Source organism: Cryptomeria japonica, chromosome 4 (assembly GCF_030272615.1).
Source record: "Cryptomeria japonica chromosome 4, Sugi_1.0, whole genome shotgun sequence".
In the NCBI taxonomy this organism is placed as follows: domain Eukaryota; kingdom Viridiplantae; phylum Streptophyta; class Pinopsida; order Cupressales; family Cupressaceae; genus Cryptomeria; species Cryptomeria japonica.
In genome coordinates this window covers 516533128-516551027 of record NC_081408.1, presented here as the reverse complement: position 1 = coordinate 516551027, position 17900 = coordinate 516533128, and the positions used below count along the sequence as shown (strand labels likewise).

Below are 17900 nucleotides of genomic sequence, written 5' to 3'. Positions count from 1 at the left end.
TGATTTATTAAGACTAGGTGGTATGAAAAATATTCTAAGTGCCTTAGTATGGATACCCATCACCACTTTCAAATGACCAATTAATAACTATTCTTTATATAATGACTTGTTCCATTATTATTGTAACTAACTAGAATCCCAAACAATACCTTTAAACATTTAATTTAAAAATAAAGACATTAAAATTTTTATCATTTTTTTGATATACTATTTAACAACTTTAAAGTGATAAATGAGAATACATAATAAAAAAACACGAACAATAGTAATTTGAACACACTAGTATTTTTAGTTAGAAAAAATGATTATAAACATTTAACTAAAAAATAAAGACATTAAAATTTTTATAATTTTTTTGATATACTATTTAACAACTTTAAAGTGATAAATGAGAATACATAATAAAAAAACACGAACAATAGTAATTTGAACACACTAATATTTTTAGTTAGAAAAAATGATTATAAAATTAAACGAGGTTAAAGAAAACATTAGATATTAGGGGAAAAGATTGGATAATTTATGGAGAAGAGTACGTGGCAGAGCTTCAAGGTATAAAAACCCAAACGCTACGCTGAAAGAACCACCCAGGCCATGGGTGTGCTAAGATATTCTGCATTGCCAAACAGAGGCATTTATTCATATTCATCTCAAGCTGTACAACAATTCCCATCACCATGGAAAATTGCCCCCTACATGCAAAGAGAAAACAGAAATAGACCACTAAAATCTCCTAGTTGGGCTCTGGAGACGAGCAGTGGGGAACAATCAGGAGGCCTAACTAAAACTAACACTGAATCGGGAGCGCCCACATTAACACCTGCATCCACATTACAGGGAATTGAAGAAGGTTGGGAGGTGACAAAACTAGCACTAGATGCTGATCCACAGAGCATAACAGAATGGGAGCTGGACTTTTGCTCTAGACCCATTTTAGACATCCGTGGTAAAAAGATATGGGAACTTGTTGTATGTGACAGCAGGAGGGATCTTGAGTTTACCAGATTTTATCCAAACAATGTGATCAACAGTATAACTCTCAAGAATGCCATAACGTCCATTATTCAGACTTTGGGTGTGCCCAAGCCTCAGAGAATTCGTTTTTTCAGGTGGGTGCTCAAAACTCGAAAATTGAAAATTTGGGCTTTACGTGACGTAAGTTGGAAATCAAAGGGGCTAAATGATGGTACCCAAGTTACTGGAAGTCTTACCTTTTCAAAGTATTTATAGGGAATGCAATAAGAGGCTTTTGGTAATGGCAGGTCACAGATGCAGACTATCGTATCAAAAGCATGTAATGAGCTTGAAATAAAGCCAATTGCAAGCAAAAGGGTATGTTTTCTGCACTTCTCATATTTATGGTGTTTCTCTGAATTTAGTGGCCCACAATGCATTTATGGAAAAAGAGTTTATTATTAAAAATCTTAACTGCTGCGATAGCAAGTAAACCATAAGTATAGGTGCTTGTCTGGAGATTTTGAATGTCTGAAATCTACCTGTTTATGCAGGGTGTGAACAGATGCTCATGTGGTATTGATACAATTAGTCAACCTCTGCTTACTATCATCAGTTTTTGTTTCTATATGATAAAGATGGTATATCACACTGACACACCTGTTGCGTTAACAAGTGGAGCAGGCCTAGTTGGGCTTCAGCCCAGGTCATTATCATGGCAATTGCTCCACTTCAAGCTAAACCATGTCAAGCTTGGCATGAACATTAACGACATTTTTGTGTTGGACTTCTAGATTCTAGCTATTCAGAGAGAGATTAAAAATGCACATTACAAATCTTTTCTTACTATAATACTAACAAGTGCGAAGGATATAGATATGCTAATATCAATTATCATCTATCTGCGTCTTCTCACACACAGTCATGTCCTCCACGGCCAGTGCATTTTGTAGGTTCTATGCATGCAATTGAGAAATTTGTTTTGAATTTTTTTGAACCTATGGAGGGAGAGGGGAGACGAGGGATAGGGGAGAGCGAGCAAGCGGGGAAATAGAGAGGGTGGGGAGAGAGAGAGATGCATGCACATCTAATCTATAATAGAGTTTAGAAGGCTACCTGTGTATTTCATCAAAGAATTGTCTTCTTGGATATCTTTATCTATTTGAACAGCCCCGAGGGGAATCTGTTGGAATGACTGCATAAAATAATTAATAAAATCACAGCGACAATCATATTGTGAATTCTCCATTCATGCAATCACTATCACTGTACAAGGTACATAAAAATTGCAAGAAATATATCTCCCAAAACTTACTGGGAGAAACCAATCACCGAATCACCGACTCAACTATTCAATTTGACCTAGGTTAGTTAAATTAAATTCTAACAAAGCCACCTATTATCCTAAGTCTCAATTCAAGCCGCAAAAATGATGAATCTCTTCAGCTGATCCATTCACCACCATCATGTGCCAAAGACAATACATAAACTGGATAAGATAACTCAGGTAAATATCTAGTGAGTAATCCCAAAGCAAGACACAGACGCTACGCACAACTTTACACTAATACATCTGTGGAGTGATCAGAGTCCTAGACCAAAAGCTGTCAAGCCAATGAAGGCACATGTTGATATTGGATACAATTACAACTGTACACTAATAAATTCTTTTGGAAACAATGGGAATAAGTTTGTGTATATTAACCATAAAATGAACATGGGTTCAGATCAAAACAGTAAATAGACTAAAGTCTATGATGACCACAATGGGAATACAGATGCTATGCACAACTGTACACTAATACATCTGTGGAGTGGTCAGAGTCCTATCACCAAAAGTTCTCAAGCCAATGAAGGCACATGTTGATATTGGAAAACAATTACAACAGTCATGTCCTCTTTCCAAAATTAGTAAGTTCAGATTGATTATTAACCCATTTTATTTTCCCATTGGCTAATAGTAAATCAAATGAAAAATAATTTATTTAATATTTAATTTAGTTCTGATATTTGATATTTTATCCGACTATTAAATATTAAATTTAATATTATTAGCAAGTGGAGGTGTTGGAACTTGGAAATCTCGAAAAGCATTTGGCATTTATTTAAAATTTAAATGGAGCATCTTTTATGTCAATTATCATTCACTATTTTTGGCCAATGGTTAAGGAGTGGTCTTGGGATATTATTTTCAACTAATTTTCCCTCTAAAATGGGGCGTGGAATTGTGGCACCCAAGTTTGGCTTGCAGCATATAGAACTTGACAAATATTTTCTTTGGGATTATCTTATGCCAATTTATCTTTTGGAGCACTGTCATGCGCCTGATCCGACAGTGACCCCATTGCATGAAATGGTCTTACAGTAGGATACCATCAATCAAAAAATCGTCTCATTTATGAGACTTCGCGATTTTCTCATGAAAGGAGATGCAGGCCAGCAATCCTTTCAAAATCTACATCAGCAAGAATGCAGCGATCCTAGCATAATATCGAATAAATTAAGGAAATGGTAAGAGTTGAGTGTACTTTAATTAATGTTGCTATTAATCCTTGAAGTGGTGTGGTCACCTTAATGATTAGTTAGAGGCAAAGAGCATGTAATCAAAGAGGTGCCATGATTTTATTTGTAAACTATTAATTAGTAGAGGTTAAGAGAGACGATTGGTCAAAGTGAAACATGAATGGGCAATGGTCAGATAGAGGGAGACGTCTCTCCACAACAGCCAGCCAATGAAAGAACATGACAATCCAAGAAGAAGGGGATATAAGGAGGCCATCTCAGTAATCCAAGGGATCATCAATCAGATTTGGTATTTTTATTCTGATAGTATTCAGTATTGATTGCTCATTGGAGTGCACAGCCTGGTACGCTAAATCTGCTTTACCATATGAACAATTACAAAATGCAATTTCATAAGTTAATAATTAAAAGGAATAAAGGCCAATCTATGATACATAACGTGAGCAGAATTATGTTTATCGTTATATTCATATAATGAGAATAATTAAGTAAATCGTATTCATTAATGAATCCATTCTAGATAGAAGAATATATATTTATGTATTTCAAATGGATTTATGCAGATTGATTAATACAGTGAATTCATATAAATTACTAATTAGAATATGCTCATAACATTTACATTAAGAATGGTTATATGGCAGCCTAATCTTTAATCTTTCCTATTGCCCCTAAGAAGGATTGAATGCGGGATTGTTAGGGAAAGGCAGTACTAATACCTCACAAGATAGCTAAGTCTTGTGGTGGAATGGACCATGCTACTGTAAAAATCAGAGATTCACTGGTAAAAATCTATCTATTATCTGAGAAAAGATTACAATATATAGGAATTACGAAATATTGTTGATATAAATGAAATCGCCTACTTCTAACTACCTACAACTGTAGACATCTAATATGCCATTATTGACCATTAACAGTATAAAGAAATATTATTCTAACACCCCACCTTAATGGTCAATCGATCAAAAACACCAAGTTGCCCCCTGAATTTTACAAACTTATCCGGGCTCAGAGACTTGGTGAGAATATCCACAGTTTGATCTGCTGTCGGAACGTACTGCAACTGAACTGATCCGTCTTCTACCAGCTTGCAGATGTAGTGACAAAGAAGCTCGACATGCTTGGTATGTTCATGGAAGATTGGATTTTTGGCCAGTTTGAGCACCCCTTGATTATCAGTATACAAGGGAGAAGGACCTGCTTGTGGCATCTGCATGTCAGAGAGCATCCTCCGGAGCCAAATTGCGTCACATGCAGCCTTGACTGTTCCTTGGTATTCAGCTTCGGTCGAGGAAAGATCCACGACTTGTTGCTTCTTGCTGCTCCAAGTGACGACAGCTGTACCCAAACTGAATACGTACCCAGAAGTGGTTTTCTGTCATCCACTGATCCTACCCAATCTGAGTTGGTATAACCAATCAGCTTTGGATTGTTGCAACTGCTATACAGAATGCCATAATCTGAAGTGCCTTTCACATATCGCAGCACTCGCTTCACTGCAATCTAATGATCAACTTTTGGGGCTGTCATGAAGCGAGAGATGTAGCTGACAGCAAAACTGATGTCATGTCTAGTGGCAGTTAGGTAGATGAGGCTGCCTACTAGTTGCCTGAATTCAGTTTCATCTGCTGCAAGTGAATCGGACTGGGCTGATAACTTCAGCCCTTTCTTCATAGGTGTGGAAGCGGGTTTACAATTCTGCATTCGAAACTTGTCAAGCAAACTGTGTGCATACTTGGACTGTGAAATAAAGATACTGTCATCAGTCTGCCACACTTCAACGCCTAAGCAATAATGGAGAAGCCCCAAATCTATCATGTCAAAAGCTTGGCACAAGTCTTGTTTGATGGCTGTAATCAAAGGTGCTGAACTGCTAGTATTGATCAAGTCATCCACATAGACAACAAGAAAAAGGATATCATCACCAGAGAGTTTGACATACAGATTAGTGTCAGAGGGATTGTGACCATGTTCAACCAAATACTGATCAATCTTGAAGTACCAAGCCCGAGGGGCTTGCTTTAGGCCATAGAGGGCTTTTACCAATCTACAAACCTGACGTTCCTTACCAGGAACCTTGAAGCCAGGAGGTTGAAGCATATAAACTTCTTCCTGCAACTCACCGTTGAGGAATGCACTCTTAACATCCATTTGGTGAAGTTTTCGTCCAAACTGAGCTACAATGGCGAGACGAAGACGAATTGTGCTCATCTTGGCAGTAGGAGTAAAAGTCTCCTCGTAGTCAACGCCCTCCCATTGTGTAAATCCCCGAACAACCAATCTGGCCTTGTACTTATCCAAAGTACCATCTGCATGATACTTGACTTTATAAACCCATTTACAGCTGATAGGTTTCTTCCCAGGAGGCAGATCAGAAAGAACCCAAGTGTTATTCTTCAGAAGACTATGGTATTCTGTCTCCATAGCCTTTTCCCACTTAGGAATTCCTTTAGCCTCGGAATATGCCTGGGGCTCATGGATGCTGTGGATGTTGGCCATAAGTGCAAAGTTGACTGTATTCTGCTGCTTTCTCTTTCGGCGAACTAGACTATCCTCAAGAAGCTCATCATCACGAAGATCTCAAATTTTCTTGGCCCACCATTTAGGCTTGAGGGTAGAAGTACCAACATCTGGCATTGGAGAAACAACATCCCTTGGAGTTTTTCAGAACAAAGTCATCTGGATGCGAATCCTGTGAAAAATCAGGTGGTGCTGGATTGGTAGATTCCTCATCTTTAGAGTTAGAATGCTCTAAAGCCCTCCCATCATGGGAACCAAGAGGAAGACGAACACCAACATAAGAAGTCTTCATAGACTGAGTCGCAGGACTAGGAGGCATAAATGGGCCAATAGTCTCATCAATCACAACATCATGATTGAAAATGAGACAATATGTCTCCACATCAATCGACCTGTAGGCCTTGTGGTTGTTGTTGTAACCAGTAAACATAAGTGTTTGGCTCTTTGAATCTAGCTTAGCACGCTTGGCGTCTGGAATCCATACATGAGCAGTAGAACGAAAGACTTTCAAATGGTCCACTTTAGGCTTGCGTCCTGACTAGGTTTCTTCAAGAGCCATCTTCTTAATGGCATGTGTAGGTGATCGGTTCAGGAGGTAGACTGCAGTGTAAACTGCTTCAGCCTAGTATTTCTTAGGAACATTTCTATGCTCCATCATAGAACGAGCCATTTCAGTAATGGTGCGATTTCTACGTTCAACGACACCATTTTGCTGAGGGTGCATGGTGTGGTGAGTTGGCGCTTAATGCCATGTGTAGTACAAAATGTAGAGAAGTCAGTGGAACAAAACTTCCCCCCCATTATCTGACCTTAGAGTGACAATCTGAGAACCGGATTCTTTCTCAACTAAGGCCTTAAATTGCTGAAATGTATTAAACACATTTGATTTATTCTTGAGAAAATACACTCACATTTTCTGACTGAAATCATCAACAAATAATAAAAAATACCTAGACCCAGTAACAGATGGAGTGTTCATTGGCCCACATCCATCAGTGTGAACCAATTGAAGGACCTTGGAGGCTCGCCAAGAATCACCATTTGAGAATGGTGTCCGATGCTGCTTCCCAGCTTGATAGGCTCCACAAACTCCATGATTTTGAGTTTGGATCTCAGGTAGACTAGCAACCAAACCCTCCCGAGATAACTGAGAGAGATAGTGCACGTTTAAGTGCCCATTACGTTGATGCCAAAGTGTTCTGATGGATGTACTCCTAGCAGCCAGAGCGTGCTCCTGAGAATCGTCGGAATCAACAAGTCTATACAAACCATGATCCTCAAGTCCCATAGTGAGTGTAGTACGAGTCTCCCTATCAACAATGTTGCAGGTGGATGAACTGAAGGTAACATCTAATTGAGGAGAATGCCTCATGATCTGGCTAACGAAGAGGAGATTATGTTCCATGCCTGGAACATAGTAGACATTAAGAAAAATAAAATTTCTATCTCCTGAGTGAATTTGGACAGTGCCCTTACCAACAACTGTGTACTCTCCTCCTCCAAAGATTCCAGAATCCGAGAATGGTTCAAATTTTGTGAACCAATCCCGATGATGAGTAAAATGTCGCGAAGCCCCTGAATCGATATACCAGCCCTGAATCGATATACCAGGCAAAGAATGTACTGGATCTGCTATTCGCTTAGCCATAAAAGCATAGAAAGCAGATTCTTTCTGCTCAGAGTGTTCGACGACATTTGCCTTTGGTTGAGGCCCTCCTTGCTTCTTTTGTTCAGAAGCCAATCGAATTCGACACTCAGCTTTCATGTGACCAAACTTATGACAATAATTGCATTGAACGTTCTTCTTCTAGTTGTCCTGAGAAGAATCAGAGTGTTGTCCTCATTTTTGTATCCAAAAATGAAGGACCATTACATAAATTTTTTGTGAAAAAATGAAAAATTTTACTCTATGGCATGCTTCCCGAGGCAGAATTTCGAATAATCCTTGGACTGGCTTAATTCTCAATCCATCCTCGAACTACGTTTCGATTTTCGTCTCATTCTGGATTCGTTTGCTATGTCTTTCCTTCAATTTTGGGTTTTTTCTCCCTGACTGCAGGTGGAGAATTTTCCATGAACTGCAAGTTTTAATGATTTCCATTGTTTTGGTCTTTGTAGGGAGATTTTTAGCTTATTACATGTGCACTTTATTAAAAAATGAAAACTTGTAATTTGTTTTAAATTTCCCCTTTATTGCTTTTATTGTTTTTTGGCTTTTTCAGTTAAAATAGGGATTTTTTGGTTAAGTTACAAGTAAACTTGTAGTTCTTTCCAAAAACCCCTACTTTAATGGTTTTTACATGTTATAGGAATTTTAAACCCCCATTACATGTGTGCAAGTAAATTATAACTTCTTGTGGGGATTTTATTTCCTCTTTGCAAGTGATTTTAAACTTGCATCTCTCTAAAAAAATCTCGATTTTGCCTTGTGAATGAAAAAGTGACAATTTTAAAACTTGCACTTTGTCTACAAAAACCCGATTTTGCTTGTAAAGTGCATTTTTGACATTTTAAACTTGCTATTTGGTCAAAAAATCCCGATTTTGCCTAACATGTTGAAAAAGTGAAATTTTAAACTTGTTATATCCTCCAAAAAACCTGATTTTCATGGTTTTATGCATTTCGAACTTGTTATTGGTTCCAAAAAAATCCGATTTGCAAGGAAAAAACGTTTTTGAGGATTTTTAGCAAAATTTTGTGGAGAATTTGTTGGAATAGGAAGGCGTTTAGGATTCCTTCCTATTTCCATGCATTTTCAAACACCTTTCACGCCACATGGAGGTTAAGATTGCTGGTTTTTAGCTCTATAACAACAACCACATTTTTTCCAAAACCACGTTTTTTGCCATTTGGAATGACACGAATCAGCAATGTTATGAATCGTTTTTGCTTGGAATGATAAGGCGTTGAGGGTTGAAGGAGATTCAAACATCTTTCATGCCATTTCCCTTGCATTTGCTGCCATGCTTTTCTACATAAGGCGTTTTTGCAAAAATGTGGCTAGGGTTTGGCATTTTGGATTCTCTCTATTTATTGGTTTGTCTTCTTCATTCCAAGATTGATTGCATTTTTGGAGAAGCATTTTCAGTTTTATTCGAGGTATATTTTCCTTTCTTTCTTTCTTTCTTTTTCTTATTTTCTTGTTTTCTTAGTTTTCCTTTCTAATTGTAATTTTGTAAATATGTTGTTCTTCCCTCAAAAATCGGTTTTTGTGAGAGAGATTTTCCCCTTGGTATGCAATTTTTGAATTGCATTGTTCTTCCCCATTTTCCCTCTTTACTTGTAATCGGGATTTTAAATCCCGATTACAAGTTGGCTGAAAATTTTTATTCTTCCCTTACGGTTTAAAAAATTTAACCATTTTCGGTTCAAATTCCAAGTTGAAAAGATGTGAAATACCCCCCCTTTCAAAATCGGGTTTTAAAAACCGGATTACATGTTGAAAAGTTCTTCCCATTATCATGAAAATGACATTCCTGGATTTTCCCATTTCTATCCATTCATGTTTCCCATATCCGTACTTTCCATTTCCGTCATTTTCCTTTAGTCAAATTCTCATTTTCCATCCATTTTTCCATTTGCAAATTTACAAGTGTACTTGCATTCAGGTTTTAAAAATCCGATTGCATGTATGCTCTTTCCAACTTGTATACTTGCAAAAATTTTTCCAAGATCCGAAATTGGTCAAAGTCAAGATTTTCCCATTTCCATATATTTCCCCTCTTCCTCTCACAAAATCGTGAGGTTCAAGAATCGAAAATTTTCCCGTTTGAAGAAGGAAAAATGTTATTTGCAGCTGACTATGATGTTGCCTTAACACTTTTAAGTCTTCATCACAGTATTCCAGGTTTTCAATCAATGTCAGATTTGTCGTCATCTCCAGTTCCAAAAAAGATGAAATACAAATATGACAAGTATCAGAACGAGGTTGCACCTTCCCAAGTTTCTTCCCCTTTGGATCATATCAGAGACACAGAAATAGGGCACGTGGATATGTCAGAGTTTGTCAAGAGGGTGGAAGATCCACAAGATAACAACATGCAGCGGCTGTTGGACAGCCATATCCATCATGCATCTTCTTTCCTAGTGGCTGCCCTAGAACTTGAATTTGTTCTCACCTGCGCCCATCATTTTGACAAGGAGACAAGAGTCATAAAAAATGATGATGGTGAAGCAATAATTCGTCTTGATGCAGATACAATCGAGAAGGTCTTTAGAATACCTCCTGCACCTGTTTACATGGAAATCTCCAAAGAAAGTGCAGTTGAGTATTACGTGAAGAGAGAAAAAGATTGAAAGCGGCATATCAACAGGTGGATCCAAGAGCCACGAGCCTCCTTCTCAAGGTGGGCTAAGTTGTACCACTGTGATTTCAAATGGGAGATAGGAGACACCATAACCCTTCTCAGCAGGATGATGGGCCTTGAACATTCTAATGTTTTTGAGCCCTGGATGTACCAGTTCATCATGTTCATAAGGCAGTCTCATCATATATCATGGGGAGAAGTCATCAGCGATGCCTTATGTGAACAACTTGCAGCAATCCCTTCCACCATGACTTTCTACATGAACTCATATTTGGTATACTTGGCAGCATCACTTAGACACTTTCCAGGTCTTTCTACCAAGGGTGATCGCTCACTTATACCAGTTTGGGAATATTATGATCAGTTGCTTTTGAGACCTAGCAGACTGCATTTCAGAAGAGTCCAAGATGCATTCTTTGGTTACTTCATGTGTCAGTTTGACAAAACTCTGAGGAACAAAAGGGTATCAGATGAGGCATGGGAAAGGGTGAGCGAGTATGGATGCTTGTTTCTACAGTTCCCCACCTTTACCTATATGAGAATTGGATGCTATAGTGGTCAACCATATATGCTTCCTAGATACCCAACTGATAGGATCATTCTTATGGAGTTGGGAAGACAGATCATGGCTGTCCACACTTTTTAGTCTGCTAAACACAAGGTTGGAATGGGAATCTCTACAACAAACCCATTAAAAATTGGCTGGTATTCTCTTGTCACATTCGTAAAAGCTAAGGCCATGGAGACTGAAATGCAGGAAATTAAACTCAAAAGGTTTAAACCTAGAGTTGATTTTGATTACACGGGTATGAAGGAGAAGATCAAAAAATCCTTTGTGCACATGCATCGCATTGAGGATATCTGGATAGATCTCTGCACAGAGGCCGAAGTTCTGAAGATGGATTACTGCAGGCTCACTGTTGTTGATTTGAACTTGGTAGACATCCCACAAGGGATGATTGACGATGGACACGTACTTGATCCTGAGTATATTTCACGAAGGGTTGAGGAAGTTCCACTTCCTTTGATTCAATGGTCACACAAAGAGTGTGTATCCATCCTCGAGAGATTTCAGCCTATCTTGGCTAACACCAACACATGGCTGAAAAGTAATGCTGTTAGACTCAAAATCAAGGTTGGAAAAGAAGATGATTCTACGGGGCCTCTTGGACGTAAGTCTGAGATTCAGGTTGACAAGAAGGAAGGTGCATCATCTTCGGGCACAAGGATCAAGTTGCGAGTTAGTAGGGCAGTAGTGCTTCCTCTTGAGGAAACGACAGTTCGTGGGAAGGAAAAATCACAATTTCATGTTCAGGTGGTTGATCTAGATAATCTAGAAGAAGGGCAACAATCTGATGATGCTCCTAAGTCCCCAGTTTCACACTCGCCTCATGAGATTATTCCCCCAGTTTCCATTGAGAGGCCTCTTTCTCCTCCTGATTTGCTTGTGGATGAATCTCCTCAGAATGCTATTCCCATTTCAGCATACGAGCCACCTCCTGATCATCAATAAAAGAGTGTGTTGGAAGTTCTTGAGGATATTCCTACTTGCATCCAGTTGTCAGAAATTGATACTTCCACTTCTGATCGAAGAGTTTATGAGGCAATCTACATGCCCATTGGTAATTGAGCAAACCGTGGTCGCTGTCCAAACAAATATTCCTCCCAGGATGACCACGGTGATTCAAACAGAAACTACTTCTCCTTTGCCTACAGCTGCTACTGAAGGGGAGTTGATGACTTTACCCCCATGGCTTAGCTCTTTTACTCCAAAAAGGAAGAAGCAAGAAATCTCACTTGATGCCTTTGATTATCAACAACTAAAACAGTTCAGATCCAAGGTTGCTAAGAAGGCCAAAACTATCTCTAGAGTAACCGTTGACAATAACAAGATGAAGGTAGCTGAAATTGTAGAACCCATTGCAGATAAGCCACTTGAAGAAATGTCAGCTACTGATTATAAGGTTACAAGGATAGAATTGGGCAAACAAACGCATGAGGTCATTAAACATGATGCTCAGTTTTCTGTAGCTTCGCTGGTACAAAGGTGTGATGAACTTCTAGCAAAGAAAGACAAGCTAGAAGAGGAAAATCGACAACTTATGGCAGCCGTTCATAAAATCACATAACCTGCTGCTGAAGGGAGTAACTCCATAAGTTCTTCTGGTTCCCAAGAATCAATGGAATGGAAAGGGCTGCTCACAAGGTACAAGCACTGGATTCCTGGGTTGATTAGCTTCATGATCTATGTGCATAGGTAATGAAAGACATTTTTCAGATGATGTCTAAGTTGGAAACCATTGAGGAGAAACTGGATCAGACTTCTGATATTTTCAAAAAGAATCTGGAAAGTGTTGAAGAAAGTTTGACAATCTGGCGTACCATGCCCCAACAATAGTTGAGTGTTTTACAGGAGCATGCCATCATCTCTTCCAGGGTCATGTACTTGGAATTTGAAGAGCTTCTGGAAAACAAGGCTCTTGTTCTTAAATCCTTCATTGAGGAGATCAGTGATGCAAAGAGATTTCGGGGTGAAGTTTTCCGAGATATTGTCTCACATTGTGAAAGGGCCTCTTGCAACATATTAAGTCAGGATGGAGAGCAAATTCCAGAAGAAGAAGTTCTTGCTGATTTACAGATGAGGATTCATAATGAGTGGAGGAGCGAACAATTCTCGGCCGCTTCAATTCAAATGTTGATGAAACACCAAGTCTTTTTGCATGAAATCTAGTCCATCCTGGATAAAAACAACTCTGCGCTCCTTCGGTGTCATGATACTATCGTGAAGACCATGGTTGTTGCCAAGAACACCCATGAACCGGAGCCTGAGGAACTACAAATGATCATCCAGAAGTTTAAAGGATTCGTGTCTTCACGTGTTGCAACTTAAGTGTTTTTCAACACTTAGTTGTATTTTCCCGCTTTTGTAATCTTTAGTTGTAATTTTGTTTTGACAAGTTACATGTAAAAGTATTTTTGTAAAATGCAAGTTAACTCATTACTTGCACTTTTGTAATTACATGTAAGGCAACTACAGGTTGTGTTCAATTAGGACTGTAGTTGGAATAAGTCTTTGTTAGTTATTGAAGTCTTTGTTAGTTTTTGAATAAGTCTAGGTGGTTGAGAGAATCTTTGAAGTTAGTTAGGATCCTCCCACCTTTTTCTCAAGGCTCCTCTTCTATAAATACTTGAGAGGACTATTGTAATTTTAATCTTTTGGAAAGCAAGCAAAAACTCTGCCAAATTTACAGCAAAGAAGTCTTTGAGCTTTCATGTGTAAATTCAAGAATTGAAAGGAATAGAAGAACATTGCTCAAGATTTGAGTCTTTGTGCTACATACTTGAGTTTATGTTCTATATTATCTTTCTTGCAAGTGTTTCTTAAAGAGCTTAATCACATTTGATTTGCAGTCTTTGTGCTACAAGTAGTTGAGGTTAATATAGATTAAAATAAATATTTTGTTGAGAGAAGCTGTAAGTCTTTGTGCTTTCACTTGTTCTTAGGAGAATTTAGGAGTAGATTTTGTGAGAAATAGCTGTAAGTCTTTGAGCTTATACTACTTCCCATTCTTTTAAGTAGAAAAGAATAAGATATTCTAGTCTTTGAGTTGTTATAACTTGTCTTTTATAGCTTTAGTATAGAAAAGGGTAGATAAGACTTCATATAATCAAGTCTTTGAGCTTGATATTGTTGTCCCGTCCCGAAGGAAGTGACAGAAGTATTTGCGCTTTCAGGAAACTTCATTTCCTTTCTCTCATTTCATTTGAAAGTGGTTACTGCTGTTTATATTCAATCGCTATCTTTTTCTGTGAAGAGAAAAGGATATTGTCTTTCTTGAAAGAAGAAAGATTGCTGTCCCATCCTATTTTATTTTTAAAGTTGTAGTTAGATAGGGGGAGCCTTCCCTTAATTAGGAGAGTTTTACTCACACGTTGTGGTTCAAACCACAATTTTGTATATTTCCCCAAGTGTACAAAATTTTCAACCAACACAGAGCCTTTCGGCTAAGAAGATTGAGCCTTCCCTTTGTTCTTAGCAGAAGATTTGGCAGAGAACGCTTGCTTGGTGGAGGTGGAACTGGTACTACTCCCAAACTGTTGTCTCCAACGATCCTGTTGTAGCAGCTTGTTGCAAAGATCTGCAAATTTGAGATCAACAATGGTGGAGGTGATATTCAGCGTCTCGATGAAATGCTCATAAGATTTGGGCAAATTCTCCAGAGTGATGACGACCATGTCCTCTTCCTACATTGTTTGGACAATCGCCTCCAACTGATCACGAATGTCCTTAATCTTCGTTAGATGCTCTTGTAAGGACACTTTTTCATCCATCATGATGGAAAAGAGCATGTTCTTGAGAAAGAACGCTTTGCTCTTGTCAAAGGTTTCACGAAGATCTTTTAAATGATCCCATATCTCCTTTGCAGTTTTTTTGGACGGTACCTGAGATAGCTGCTCATCGGTGACGGAGAGTTTGATGAGCATGACGGCTTCCCGATTGTGGTCATCCCATTTGTCTTGATCTTTTCCGATAGTAGTTGGATGCAAAGACATGCCCGGAACAACTGCATCAAGACATTGGTACTAAAAAATTGTCAACATGCGTTGCTTCCAAGTGTTGTAGTTGCGGCCGTTGAATTTCTGGCTACTTTTGAGCATAATGTTTGTCAGAGATGCCATCACATACCCCAAGGTCGAATTGGTGAAGGCACAAATTCCGATGCATGAAAACCAACAGATGAAAACAGAGGTTTTTTTTTTAAAGTTCTACAAGTTAGATTTTAAGGCAAAAACTGAAACTGTAGCACGGTTTTTGAGGCAAAATTTTTTGGAATACACAAAAAAATCTGAAAGCAACCCAAAAGAGATTTCGAAAAACCCACAAATAATCTGCAATCAAATTTGTTTTTCACCTTAAAACAGAGGGTCAAAACCCTAGACGAATTTGCAGAAACCTTAGGTAGCCATAAAAGATTAGAAAAATTGCAGAAAATGTGTCATAGGTCGCAGAAATCCATTGCCAAACGGAAAAATTCCACAAAAAATGCCACCGAAAACACAAAATCGTGTGCCAAATCTTGCTGAAAATCGCAAGCCAAAAACTGAAAAGGTGTCGCAAAAAATCGTGGGAATAAGAGTTGCGTCGCAGAAAAAGGCCGAAAAATTCGCGTAGACTTGTGTGCAGAAGAGAAGATGCGAAATCGCGTCGCACGGGAAAAGAAGGCCTGAAAAAATGTAGGTAAGGAGAGCCTCCGTCGGGTTTTTTTAAAAACACGAGAAAATTCTCACAAAAACCCTCGCTGATCAGCCAGAAGTTGCCATCGCGTGATTTTTCTAGAAAAAATTCCAAAAATCTTCAGAAATTCATGTCCACAGAGAAGGGTTTCAATTCTTAATGAGAAATACTCACAAAAATCGTAAACAAAAAACCCTCGATTTTTCCTTAGAAAAAAACACGATTTTTAGAGCATAAAAAACATAAAAAAATGATCTTCAAAAGCTTTAAAAATTCCTTTCGGAATTGTAGAAGACCAAATTTTTTTTTTAGTCACCTGTGCTCTGATACCATGTAAAAATCAAAGATTCACTGGTAAAAATCTATCTATTATTTGAGAAAAGATTACAATATATAGGAATAACAAAATGCTGTAGATATAAATGAAATCACCTACTTCTAACTACCTACAAGTGTAGACATCTAATATGCCATTATTGACCATTAACAGTTTAAAGAAATATTATTCTAACAACTACATCATACAATGGCAATAGATAAGACGTGCGGTGGAATGGGCATGTGTTACATCATACAAAGGCACTGTTTGTGAAGGATAGTTTCTAGCACCCTAACATGGTTATTCCCCATCCTTCGTAGGGTGGAGGATTAGGTTAGAGGTAGGGATTGGGGCTGAAATATAATAGTTATCAAATGTATTACAAATGCTAAATGTTCACTAGTTGCAATAATTGAATCTAAGCATAATAGTTATTATTGAAATATGTTGAACTTCCTAGTAAGAAGTATCATAAACCTTAGTTAAGAGTAACCCTAGCACTAATTCGTTATAATTATAATTCTAGGGAAAAATTTGGAAGGGGACATAACAATTTTGCCCAAGAACATTACAATTTGGAAGGGGATTTTTATCTCAAGTAATGTTGTCAAACATTTTGCTTGCAAGTTGGATGTTTCAGTTTTTGTAAGAATAAGGCAATGTGTTATACCCGTTGTAAGATCTGAGCCAAATTTCATCTCCTTTCAAGTTTACTGAATATACATTTTGTCAAACCTTTCATGTGCATTCTGATTGAGAGTTTTCAGATATAATAGTTTGGTTTCATAGTTTTGAACATCATTCATACATATTTGTTGAACAATAATAAAAACATTTGAATTAAAATAACAATTATTTACAACTTTTTAGAAGGAAGATTCTTGTAGTGAACAGCAAACTAGAACAGGAACATATAATGGCAACCTGACCTTGAATAGCAAAGATGTCTTGGTATCGAAGTTGAGAGGAATGATTGGAATCTGCGATTCTGAGCTGCCACAAATCTGAGTTTGTTTGTGCCAAAATTATGAATACTTTTTGACCACACTCCAAGTATGAAAATCTTCCCTAACATCAGCAATATAATGAACTTACACAACAAAGAATGGTAAGCACCCAACAATATGAAGTTCCACGCCAGCAAAGGGAAATTTAACCTCCAACCACACACAAATCTAATGCTCAGCTAGAAGCCATTCAAACTCACACTTGCTTGTATGAATGGACGTCTCGATATGTGGAATACAATTGCCTAGAAAGAGAATGAATACTTAAGCTTATACCTGCAATCTTCAAAATTAAATTCATGCTTAATCAATTCACCATATAAGCATCCAAATTTCAAGGATGAGAAAGTTCCAACTACTCACCTCTTGATTTACACCCTCATCTGATCAAACATGCCCATGTCATCTCTTAACAGTCCACGAAGGACAAGGGAGAGATGCACCAAATCATCTTGGACTTATACGACCCAACAATGATTTTCTAATCAATAGCTCATTGGAAAAAAATATCCATTGCACTAGATTTCAACTCCACGACTCCCCTAAAGCCAAGTATAAGCAGTGCTGGCTATTCTTCAAAGCTTAAAAAAATACCTTTTGGCATCATCGGCTCCTTTGAAGGCAATTTGGAAATATTATGGCTAATTAAGGAAAAATAAATATCAGCTGAAATAATTTATTTGATGCTCTTCACAAAGGGTATGGCTGGGGATGTAATGTCCCCATTTTAGCAGACTTGGATTTTGTGAGATTAGCCTATTATCCTGACCCTCGTAGGCTAATGTGTTGGATAGAGGGTCTTTTGAGGATTGGTATCATCTCCAGTGTTCAAAGTGCTTCAGTTTGGTCTTCGTTTGGCATCATTTGGACATCATTTGCTCTACTTCCTATTTTTAGTAAGTCTTGGGATGTTAGAGATGGACCCCTGCTATTTTTAGTAAAGGGGGTATGGTCATATGCAGTCTCCTCATGTTAGCTCCCAGTTCAGACGACATTTGAAAATACAAAGTATTCATGGAGATATTAATGTT

General features: G+C 38.0%; 1 protein-coding gene across 1 annotated transcript in view; it reads left to right on the top strand.

Annotated features, from left to right (window-relative positions):
* Window positions 1–553: 553 nt before the first annotated feature.
* The window catches only part of LOC131031234 (protein TAB2 homolog, chloroplastic), a 36638-nt gene continuing 19291 nt past the window's right edge, over window positions 554–17900 (top strand). Inside the window, exons 1-2 of the mRNA XM_057962282.2 lie at window positions 554–1109; window positions 1263–1332. Of these exons, the coding sequence (XP_057818265.2) occupies window positions 595–1109; window positions 1263–1332 (585 nt within the window). The 5' untranslated portion in view covers window positions 554–594. The remainder of the gene's footprint in view (window positions 1110–1262; window positions 1333–17900) is intronic.